Here is a 12,754-nt window from a genome sequence, read left to right as displayed (position 1 = left end):
AGCAATTTCTTCCCTCGCCTCTCTCATAGATAGACGCTATCTAACCTGGGGGACTTGACATGAATCCACAATCTAGTAACTCAGGAGTCAAGTGTGTTAGCATTGAACCATGGCTGCAGTGAAACTCAGTGCAGGCCTAACAGGGAACAAGTTAGATTTCTCCATTAGGTATGAAATACAGATGTGTTGACAACTTCAAAATGTTCAGAATGGAGAGCATTCTGTCTTAAGTTACAAAAAAAGATTTTGAGCTTGCTCTCTCAAAGCCGATCTTGAAAGTGACCTAGAAGACATTTACAAAATTAAGTGGCTTAAGTTGATCAAAACACATTGGGCCTTATTTTATCATTTTGATTCTAAGTGCTGGGTGGACTTGAAACTGGGAGTGTTTCAGATCTGACTTTTAGACCCATTCTCAGGCGCCCCCATGTGCATACTGCCTACAAAAGTATCAGTGATTCCCAATCGCGCTGGGGCTTAATGCACCTGAAACCCTGCAATACCAATCAGTGCCTTCAACTGCACATGCACAGAAAAGTAGTGATAGAATGCTACTCCTCTGCCACATACCTCCCGGGCCAGATAATGCCTCCCTGGCCCCCAGTCATTGTCCCACCCCCACAACATTACTGACCTCCTTATCAACCACCCCCCCCCCCCCCACCACCACCCAGACCGATTGCAGACCCCTCCCACTTTCCCCCCCACCAATCTCAGGCAGAGTGGCAGCAGACATCCTCTTCCCCCTCACTGATCTCAGGCAGAGTTGCAGCAGACCTCCTCTTCTCCCTGTCTAATCTCAGGCAGAGTGGCATGAGACCCTCCCCTTTCTCAGGCAGAGTGACAGTGGACCCTCCCTCACCAATCTCAAGCAGAGAGCCTGAGATTAGAGAGTGGAAAGGGGCGGGGGGGGCGTCCGCTGCAACTCTGCCTGAGATCAGTGAGGGGGAAGAGGATGTCTGCTGCCACTCTGCCTGAGATCGGTGGGGTGAAGGGGTGTCCGCTGAAGTTTGACATTCCCAACCTGTGTCTCTATTCCATTGCTAGGATTGGGGTGGGGATGGGAGAACAGAGCTTCATTATATTTAATTTTTATTTGTTGTATTTTTCAATTATTGATTCTTGGACTAAACTAAGTGAGAGTCAGTACTCAGCTGGAATACATTTCAAACTTCTACTCTCTGTCAGCTTTCAAACAGTATCAGGACAGATGCAGCAGGGGGTTAAATACAGAGTAAAACTCCTTTTACACTGTCCCCATCAAATACTCCCAAGATTAGATACAGAGTAAAAATTCCAATGTTTCCAATCCCAATCCTGCTTTACTTGTAATGCATTTTTCTATTTCCCATCAATTATTCTATGGTCTGTGTGTAAATTTGTTACTTGGCCCAGATTTTCACCACCAATATGGGTAGTTCAAGTCAAGAAATTGTGCTCCAATAAAAGGGCCTCTGAAAGATGCAATTTTCACTCCAGAAGAATGGATATGGGATGGAGTTGTGCCTGTTCTTCCCAGAAGCACAGGTAACCACAGAAGTAGCTGAGTGTCAAGGCAGCTGGTTAAAAGACCCATCTCAATTCTTCTTTGGATTTCATCCCAATTGTATGAAAGGCTGTTTGTTCTTCTAGCCCTTAACTTCCCCCACACAAGCCCATGGCCCCTTCTAGCCCCCATGCCACCTTAATGCCAACACATGTGAACCTAATGCCCTCTACCCATACCCCTTTTTTCTTACACCAGTTCAATGCCAACTCGCACCCTCCACCAATTCCCCATGTCTTCCTGTGGCCCCCATGCCAACTCATAGTGCATATTGTATTCATGCACCATGTACATAACCAATGAACTCTAAGTAAAGTCGCCGTAGTCCCAAATGATAATAGCCTGTGATAAGTGGTGATTTAACCTCAGGATCACTGCACCTTAGGCAAGGGGCAAGGTTGAGAAGATGGGATCTTCATGAATAACCTCAGCCTGGAATTCAGCCTGCTCTATATCACTTACTGGTTGTCCAGCTAACTGAGCTAAACTGACCCCAGTGAACTCTATAGTAAAAATGACATGTGTGGAAACACTCAGAAAACAAATACACACATTCACAACTTTTTTGAAAAAAAGACTGCTGTTCCTACAATCCTTTAAAAGGGTTTAAAGGGCTTAACATGCATTAAAATATCAATAACAGAGGCTTCAAACACTTCACTCCATTTAATCTTTTGCAAATAAATGTTCAGACATTGACAAAAGTGATCACAGAATGAACAATTTGTCATAAGCATTAGAGATGTCAATCAAGCAATGTCAACAGTCATCTCCAGCTGTCAACACAGAACCCTTGCTAAGAAAACCTTTCAAGAGCCTGGGCTTTCAGCTAAACATTCATAATGAGGCCATCCAGTTCTATTGAAAGAGTTATTGTACCTGTTCTTATTATGTGCACTTGGCCTGGTATTTAAATGGCAATCTTCCAACATGGATCAGTTACCCTGAAGCGGGAAATATGGCAAGAAAATAGGAATATCAACCAAAATGTTGTCTGAAACCTGCAAGCTGATGCATCTCTCTCAGACTGAGCAAGCCATAAGCAATATGGCTTCAGTCATTCTGCTCCCTATTTCTTTGGAAATACTTATTAGAGAAGTATTACAACCTCCCCACACCCAACTCCAGCCCAACCTTCTGACAATCCTGCAGCTCAATTCCCCTTTACCTCCCCCACCATTCCACCTAAAGGAAACATCAGTACAATAGCATCCCTACAGTACTCCTCACACAGAAGTTATTTAACAAAGTGGGGAAAGGCTAACACTAGGCAGGAAAAGGAAAGGTTTTTGCTTTGCTAGGGTGGTACTTGAAACAGAAAGTTGTGGTGTTGGATTTTAACTGGAGAGTTGCTGCCACAGTAACTGGGCTGAGCAGGAGTGGGCTCAGAACCTGAAGAGCAAAGGTGTGAGCAGGGAAAACTGCTTCAGTAGAGTGGGCCAAAAAGTTTAAAAGTGAAAGAAAGATCTTTACGTGCACTCAGTGAGACACAGGAAGCAGGTGGAGCTTCACAAGTTTGGAGGTGTTGGATGAGAGAGATCCTGCATGGAGTTCTAGATCAGACACTTCCACATCATCTCTCATTCACTCACAGAAATAGAGCAGGCAAGAAAGGAAACAAGAGGAGTACGAATCATATTTGTCATCATGATAGCTGCTCTTTACCTGGAGTCTCCGGCTAGACTTGCATCCCATTTACTGTTATCAGGACCAGAATAAATATAGAGCCCTGGGATGTCTCAGCCCCAAGACTCACCCATTGATATGCAACGGTGGGCTCAGGGAGACCAATGAATAATGAGAGAAGAAACACTTTTGAAGAAAGGACTTCACCCTTCAATAGAAAAGCTGAAGTCTGAAAACACATTGAAACACAACATGGATATTATGGTCTTCTTATAAACATACACTGCTTACTCGTGTTGCTAATTTAGATTTTTGTATTTGCAGGGTATGAAACTGAGCGCAGAAGAGTTCAATGCAATCTTCACTTTTTATGACAGGGTAAATATCACTTCAGTGTTAATATCACATCCTATTGAAGGAATTCACTTGGATCTGCATGGCCTATCACAGACATTTCATTTTAACAAATTAATTAAGATTTTGTTTCCTAATTTTCTCCTTTCCTGCTGAAGACTGGTGAGTTTTTCCAGATGTACAGCCGCATGGGCTCATACACATGAACATATGAATTATGAGCAGGAATAGGACACATTCAATAGGATCTTGACTAATCTGATTGTAACCTCAACCCCACATTCCTGCCGATTCCCGATAATCTTTCACCCACTGCTTAATCAGGAATCTATTTAGCTCTGCATTAAAAATATTCAAAAATTCTGCTTCCACTGTCTTTTGAGGAAGAAAATTTTAGAGAATCATGACATCTGAGAGAGAACTTTTCTTCTCACCTCTGTCTTAAATAAGATTTAAAAATTAAGATGTATTGATTAGCGTCACAAATAGGCTGACTTTAACACTGCAATGAAGTTACTGTGAAAGTCCCTTAGTTGCCACAGTCTGCCACCTGTTTGGGTACACTGAGGCAGAATTTAGCACACTGGTGCACCTAACTGGCACGTTTTTCACACTGTGGAAGGAAGCCGGAGTAATCGGAGGGCACCCACGTAGACGTGAACACGCAGACTCTGCACAGACAGTGACACAAGCTGGGAATTGTACCTGGGTCCCTGGCACTGTGAAGCAGCAGTGCTAATAACTGTGCCACTGTGCCGACCATGACCTCTTATATTTATCAGTGATCCTTGCTTTTAGATTCTCCCACAAGAGTCAATATCCCTCAAGATCTTAAAAGTTTCAATCAAGTCACCTCTTTTCCAAACTCTAGTGGACACAAACCGAACTCTTCCAACTTTATGTCACAAGATAACCCACCTATTCCCGGTATTAGTCTTGAAAATCTTCTCTGAATAGCTTCTAACATATTTCCTTAAATAAGGAAGCTAATATTGTACAGTACTCCAGGTGTGCTCTCACCAATGCTCTATACAACTGGAATATAATTTCCCCACTTTTGTAATCAATTCTCCTCACAATAAATTACAACATTCTACTTGCATACCTAATTACTTGCTGTAGCCAGGGAGACAGTGGCATAGTGGGATTGTCACTGGACTAGTAATCCGAAGACCTAGGGTATTGCCCTGGAGTCCAGGCTTTGAATCCAACTATGGCAGATGGTGAAATTTAAATCCAATAAAAAATCTGGAATGAAAAGTCTAATAAGGCCATTGTCAATTGTTGTAAACAAAAACCCATATGGTTCATTAATGTCCTTTAGGGAAAGAAATCTGCCATCTTCACCCAGTCTGACCTACGTGTAATTCCAGATCCACAACAGTATCGTTGATTCATAAATGTCATTTGAAATGGGCAAAATATGCTGGCCCATCCAGCAATACCTATACCCATGATTGAATTTTAAAAAAGCCTTTAATGATTCATGCACTAGGATATCCAGATCCCTCTGCACTTCAGAATTCTGCAATTTCTCATCATTTAAATAATAAGCATCTTTTTTATGCTTCCTGCCAAAATGGACAATTTCACATTTGCCCATATTACACTCTATTTGCCAGATTTTTGCCCACTCATCTAACCTATCTCTGTCCCATTGTAGCCTCCTTACGTGCTCTTCACAATTTACTTATTTATCTATCTTTGTGCCATCAGCAAATTTAGCAACCACACTCAGTCCCTTCATCCAAGTCATTATATGTCTCCATAATGAAGACAGATGCAAAATCCCTGTTTAATTTATCTGCCATAGCCCTATCTTCCATTATCAATTCTCCAGATGATTATTAACTCTATTTTAAATTTAAATATCTGTAAAACTCTTTATTATCCATCTTTATATTCCTGGCTAGCTTTCTCTTGTACTCTAGTTTTTCCCTCCTTATAAACCTTTTTGTCATTCTTTAAAGTTCTTTATATTCTTTCCAAAGTTCTGACCTGCCACATATCTTTGTGCAAATATATGCTTTTTCTTTAAGTTTTATACTGTCTTTAACTTTTTTAGTTCACCATGGATAACAGGCCCTCTCCTTAGAAATTTTCTTTCTCATTGGTATGTGTCTACTCTGTGTATTATGAAATATCATTTTAGATGTTTGGGATGGCTCAGTGGTTAGCACAGCGACTTCATAGCGCCAGGGAACTGGGTTCGATTCCCAGCTTGGGTCACTGTCAATGCAGAGTCTGCATGTTGTCCCCATGTCTCTGGGTTTCCACCATGTGCTCTGGTTTCCTCCAATCGTCCGAAAGACATGCTGGTTAGGTGCGTTGGCTGTACTAAATTCTTCCTCAGTGTATCTGGACAGGTGCTGAAGTGTGGTGATTAGGGGATTGTCACAGTAACTTCATTGTAGTGTTAATGTATGCCTACTTGTGACTAATAAATAAACTTAAACTTACTTGTCTTACTGAACCTCCATTGAGAGTATTTGCCAGTACAATTTAGCTATCTCCACTTTCATGCCCTCATAATTGTCCTTTTTTAAGTTTAAAAAGGACCTGGACCTAGTCTTCTTTCCCTTGAACTGTGTGAAATTCAATCATATTATTAGCACCACTAAGGCCTTAACTATGAGGTTATCCATGAATCCCATCTCATTATCCAATACTAGATCTATATAGTCTGCCCTCTGGCTGACACAGAATATGGGCTGCAATTCTCCCAAAAAAGTTCTAAGTGTCGAATGCGTGGGAAAACTGATGTAAATCATGCTGGGTTTTTTTCAGTGTGATTTCAGACAAGGATCTCCCACACTCTGTGCAACACAGAGGTCACAATCAGGAATATCATTAAGAGCTCAAGAGGTGGGGCCTATTTATGCCAGAGGCTGACAGTTCCAGACCTCTGTACATGCACAGTGGCCCCTATCTGTCAGCCTGCAGTTTGCAGGCCAGCTCGATCACTGGTTCGATCGCAGCCCCAAAGACCATTCCTGGGTTGGCCCCGAGCTCCTCCCATGCCGGAGCACCCCGATCTCCAGCCACCTGCCACCTCCCCCTCCCAGTCCCTCCCCAGCCACCTTAAACACTGGCCTCTCTCCTGCCCCATCGATCACAATGACAGAGTAGCAGCAAAACCCTCCACCCCCACAGATCAATCCCTTGGCAATGCCCCATCCCAGTGGGCAGTGCCAAGGTGCCCCCTGGGAATAGGCACTTTGCCCCTTGGGCAGTACCAGGGGTACAGGCTGGCACTGCCAGGGTGCCCATGCCCAGGGGCCATAACCGCCGACCCTCTGGGGAGTCCCAATTGCCCCCCTTCACTCCAGCAGAGCCGTCCCACTAGTTCTCCGAGAGTGGGGAGCTACTCTGAAATACTCCTGGCAGGGTGGGAGATGCTGGCAGGCCTGGAGAATTTAGTCCTGGGCCCGCTAATTACACTTAGATTGTATTTTAAAGGCTATTTAAGTACTAGCCCCGCGTTCCAGCTGATTTCTGACGCCACACGAATGCTGGCTGAAATCTGGGCCTGATAGTCACAATTAAGGCACGAACACTCGTGGGAATCCTGCGAATTGACCAACACACAATTCTCCCGGCCCTCTGTGCTAAGGGAGAGCTGGGACAGTCCCCATGCTGTCTAGAAACTATCTCATCTACACTACCTTTGCCCATTTGATTTTTTTCAATTTACATGTAGATTAAAATTCCCCATGATTATTGCCATGACTTTCTGACAAGCTCCCATTATCTCCTCGTTTATACTTTGTCCCACCATGTAGTTACAATTAGGGACCTGTAAACCAATCCCACAAGTGTCTGCTAGTCTTTCTCATTTCTCATCTCAACTCAAACTGCTTCTACATCCCAGTTTTCTGAACTTAGGTCATCCCTCTCAAATGTGCTACTACCATTAATTAACAAAGCCAGGTCATCACTTCTTTTAAACTTCTTGTCCTTCCAAAATGTCACATACCCATCATTATTCAGGTCCTAATTTATAACATCCTGTAGCTATGTCTCTGTAATAGCTATCAGATCATACTCATTCATTTCTATATGCAATATTAGCTCATCTGTTTTGTTTCTAAGCCTACGTGCATTTAGATAGTGAGCATTTGATTCTGTTCTTTCATTATTTTTGTAGCATCTCACTTTATCTGCTGATATATTCTGAGGGAACAATCATTGCTTAATTAGCAAGCTGTCCTAATTATTTATCTTGGGGGGTGGAATTAAATTGATTCCATTATTTTTCATTTGGATTTATTTGGTATGTTCTGTCTGCTTTCACAGGATGGAAATGGCTACATTGATAGTAATGAACTGGATGCGTTATTGAAAGATTTATATGAGAGAAATAAAAAGGTGGGTTCAGGAGTACATCATTCATAGATAGGGAATGTGGGACTTTCTGCTTGCTCATTAAAGTGAAGGCCATCAATATGGGGAAATCAAACAATTTTTGCACTTAATATTCCATCAAATATTTCCAGGGCAGGTACAGCACAGGTTAAATACTCAGTAAAGCTCCCTCTCCCACTGGCCCCATCGAAGATTCCCAGGAGAGTACAACACAGATTAGACGCAGAGTAAAGTTCCCTCTACACTGTCTTCATCAAACACTCACAGGACAAGTATAACACATGGTTAAGTAAAGATCCCTCTGCAATGTCCCCATAAAAAACTGCCAGGGCAAGTACAGCACAGGTTAAATACTGAGTAAAGCTCCCTCTCCCACTGTCCCCATTAAACACTCCCAGGAGGGTACAGCACAGGATTAGAGGCAAAGTTTCCTCTACAATGTCCCCATCAAACATTCACAGGTCAAGTACAGCACAGGGTTAGATACAGAGTAAATCTCCCTCTACATTTTCCCCATCAAACAATCCCAAGAGGGTACAGCACAGGGTCAGACACAGGGTAATGTTCCTCTGCGCTGTTCCATCAAACACTCCCAGGGCAGGTGGGGTTAGTAATAGAGTAAATCTCCCTCTACACTGTCCACGTCCAACACTCCCATGACAGGTATAGCACAGGTTAGATATGTAGTAAAACTCTCTACAGTGTCCATGAATCAATCAGTGCCAGGGCAGTTACTTATAGATTGGTCCCTAACTGCAGTGGTGTGACACTACAGCCTTTTAATTGCAAATGGCTCGAAATTGCCTAACACTATTGAACTCAGGAGCTGGATTGAAATCGCATGGACCAAAAACATGATGCATTCCTAAACAGAAATACATTAGGCACAAGGTGGCTGGTGTGGAAATGTGAAAACGTTACCCTGGTTTATAGCTGGCCTGGGAATGCTTGATGTTGATACTGGTTAACTAAAATTGGAAACGGCATAGTATCACAGTTTAGGCAGATGGTAGCACAGTTGTTAGCACTGCTGCTTCACAGCTCCAGGGACCTGGGTTTGATTCCTGGCTTGGGTCACTGTCTGTGTGGAGTTTGCACATTCTCCTCGTGTCTGTGTGGGTTTCCTCCGGGTACTGTGGTTTCCTCCCACAGTCCAAGGATGTGCAGGTTAAATTGATTGGCCATGCTAAAATTGCTCCTTAGCCTCCTGAGATGTGTAGGTTAGAGGGATTAGCGGGTGGATATGGGGGTAGGGCCTGAGTGGGATTGTGGTCGGTGCAAACTTGGTGGACCAAATGGCCTCTTTCTGCACTGTAGGGTTTCTATGATTCTAAGTGTTCCATTTCCCCAGCACTAATAGTCAAAGAGCTAATATGAAAGATAGATTACCAATGGCTAATTCCATCCATTTATTAATAAACTACAATTACTACCTTCTATTTAGGAAGGGCTAACATCCCACATCTTTGAGCTCAAAATTTAAAATTCAGTTACATTTGCAAAATACATCTCAAAAATGACCCACATCTAAATATTATTTATTATTTTTTCACCCTAGGAGATGGATATTAAGAAATTGACTGCATACAAGAAAAATATCTTGTCCCTGTCTCACGGTGGGAAGCTGTATCGAAGGGAGCTGGAGATGATTTTGTGCACAGAACCGCTGTAGGGAAGACCTCTTTAACAAAGAGTATATCACCCTACATCATCCAACTCACCCATCCACTCTCCCTCTCCTCCACCACACCCCTAACCAATGTCAACCTATCCCCGTGCATGTGCAGGGTGTCCTGAAACCACAAATGTGCTTGTATTGCAGATTAAGAAAATCCACAAGGGATGGACGTTGAAACTGTGTGGTGAAACTCACTCACAGTGACTGTCCATTATTTTCTATATATCTCCCCCGCTCAGCATTTTAATGCAACAGATAATATATTAGATACATAAATATATATATACTGTAATATATATAAAAGTCCTTTGAGCCTTGATAAACGCTGTTGTTTGCCAAAGGTAAGCCTGAGATTTGCAGCAGAATGTCAATTATCCAAAAGACAGTTAATTTAAGGGTTTTTTTTGAATCACTGTTTTTCACTCCGATTTCTGAAGATTCCAGAATTCATGTGGTGTTAAATATATAAGACAGAGCTGGATCTCGGAGCCCATGATGGAATCTATCCATCTGCTGCTGGACATCCCAGATCCCCTCTCATTCCCAATAAGAACATAATCTGGCTTGCTCCAGGCTGAACGTCCTCCCCACCATCCCCCCAATAAAGACCATGGTTGGGAAGGAAAACGAGGTCAAGTTTAAAAATCATCGAAGTAAATTGCTCAATGACGCAAAGGATTCAAATCCTAAGGGTGTCACATTTAAAGTGCAGTAAATTCAAAGGGACATTAGGTGGAACCTCATCGTCCAAAGGATAATAGAGTTGGGAATCAGTTACAGGGCGGAGCACCAAAGAGACAATTGCAAACGATTCTTCAGAGTAAACAGAGAGGTATAGTGAGAAAATGGCTTGGTGGGTTTGAGAAAAGTCAAAAAAGGCCAGACCTTTTCATGTAATGATCTGATCATCTTGTTGAACAAGGAAACAAACAGCTGATCTGCTTCTCTTCAACCACTATGTCAACAAGAATAAAGTACCTGGCAAACAGCAAGCCTCAACATTTAAAAATGGCACTCATGGAGGCATCTTTTGGTATGAACACGATGATTATTGGTGATGTAAAAATAATCATTATGGCCTGCATAAGATGCTCCTTCAGAGAGTCAGTGCAGATTCAATGGGCTGAATGGCCTCCTGCTGCACTGTAGGGATTTCTATGGTTTTGTCAGAGGCTAGTGATATAAACATAACTATTACATCTGTCAGGAGTCAATGATATAAATGTAACTATTACTGTCTGTTAAGAGTCAGTGAGATAAACATAACCATTACAGTCTGTCAGAAGTTGGTGATGCAAACATAATCATTCTGTTCTGACAAGGGTCAGTGATATAACCAATACACTCTGTGTGGGGGGATCAGTGATACAAATATAACCATTACAATCTAACAGAGGCCAGTAATATAAATATAACCATTTCAGTCTTGTCAGTAGTCAGTGATATAAATATAATCATTACAGTCTGTCAACAATCAGTGATGTAAATATAATCATTACAATCTGTCATGAGTTAGTGATATAACCATTACACTCAGTGTCAGTGATATAAATATACCTGTCATAGTCTGTCAGAGGCCTGTAATATAAATATAAATATTGCAGTTTTGTCAGTAATCAGTGATATACATATAATCATTACGACCTGCCATGGGTCAGTGATACAACCATTGCACTTCTTCAGTATCACTGATGTAAATGTAACCATTACAGTCCGACAGCATCCCATTGCTTGTTAAATTATTTGGGTAGCATGGTGGCATGGCGGTTAGCACTGCTGCCTCACATCGCCAGGGACCCAGATTCAATTCCTGGCTTGGGTCATTGTCTGTGTGGGATCTGCAAATTCTCCCTGTGCCTGCGTGGGTTTCCTTCTGGTACTCCAGTTTCCTCCCACAGGCCAAAAGATGTTTAATTAAGTGCATTGGCCATGCTTAATTCTCCTTCAGTATACCCAAACAGGCACCAGAATGTGGTGACGAGGAGATTTTCATGATAATTAATGTAAGCCTACTTGAGACACTAATAAATAAACTTATTTTACACTAGTCTATCAGCAGTCCACTCCAAATGTTGATCACTCATTGTGATGATAAACTGCTCCACAGCAATCCTAAATTTGCTATTTACTAATTTGAACTTATGTCCTCTGGTCATTCTCCCACTGTTCAACTTAGTTGCAGATAATTATCCCTTCTCGGACACCTCTTCTGAATTTTTTCAATCATTCCTTTAATGCCTCAATGTCTCTCCCTTGTGTTGTGGTGGCCAGAATTGGGTACAGTATTGAAGGTGTGGTCTGACCAGAACATTATGCTCCTTGATATTTTCCAGTATTTGTGAATTAACTGTCTTATCAGTAATGCAGTCATATGTATGGCACCTCCTAGTCAGAGCGTTAACCACATCATTTATCCACAACTCCCTGTTGCCAAATTGCACATTTAGCCAATGCTGACATAGTGGATATGAATAGGAAACTTTTCAGCTGGTGGTATTCTGGGGCTATCATTTTAAACTTGCAATTGATTTAGAAATATAAGCATGCCATAAACCTGTAACATTTGTTATGTGACTAGCTAATAATTGACAGATAGCTCAATGGGTAAAAACATCACCTGATGTCCTAACGAACCACAATCATTACAACAGTCTCAGCTTTTGTCCTATGTCTATGCTGTCTGCGGCCAGGGCAGTACTTGAGTAAATAATTTTGAGCTAGAGCTAAAAAATAAAAGGGCAAGGCTCCAACTCAGTGAATCCTTTAGAAAATGTTTGTGTTTGAATGTACGAACCGGGTCAGGTTTGGCTGGGATCTTGCTAATATGTAATGCTCCCATGTGGATGGGAAGCTAGAATATTAGCACCTGCAGCACCAATTCCACAGAAAGAGTCAATCCTTTCAATAAGGAGTAGGAAAAAACTCTCAAAGCCAAAATTGAATATCCAAATGACAGTTCTGTCCAAACTGGCAATCTGATAATTAACCTTCCGCTGGCCATGAAAGTCTTCTTTATTTGCATCATATGTGAGTTGTTTTTAGTTTCTTCCTCTCAGCCCACTTTTACGATTTTATAGAGAGTTGTGCAGCCTCCTGTTTAGATGATCTGTTACAATGCCCATTCTATCTGGTGAATTGTAACCTTTCTTATTCCGTGGCTATGAAGCTATGTTGCCGCAAATCAA

The 12,754-nt window shown here is 42.0% G+C and overlaps 1 protein-coding gene across 2 annotated transcripts in view; it reads left to right on the top strand.

Moving 5' to 3' along the window:
- Nucleotides 1-12,754, top strand: part of calb2a (calbindin 2a) — a 63,542-nt gene extending 50,788 nt beyond the window's left edge. For both annotated transcript variants that reach the window (XM_080187270.1, XM_080187269.1), the window contains 3 exons: nt 3,497-3,550; nt 7,823-7,894; nt 9,450-12,754. In XM_080187270.1, the coding sequence (XP_080043396.1) occupies nt 3,497-3,550; nt 7,823-7,894; nt 9,450-9,563 (240 nt within the window). In that variant the 3' untranslated portion in view covers nt 9,564-12,754. The remainder of the gene's footprint in view (nt 1-3,496; nt 3,551-7,822; nt 7,895-9,449) is intronic.

This window comes from Carcharhinus amblyrhynchos, chromosome 4 (assembly GCF_965287045.1).
Source record: "Carcharhinus amblyrhynchos chromosome 4, sCarAmb.v2.hapA, whole genome shotgun sequence".
NCBI classification, from domain to species: Eukaryota; Metazoa; Chordata; class Chondrichthyes; order Carcharhiniformes; family Carcharhinidae; genus Carcharhinus; species Carcharhinus amblyrhynchos.
The sequence above is the reverse complement of the archived record's forward strand: the minus strand, read 5'-3'. Positions and strand labels throughout refer to the sequence as shown.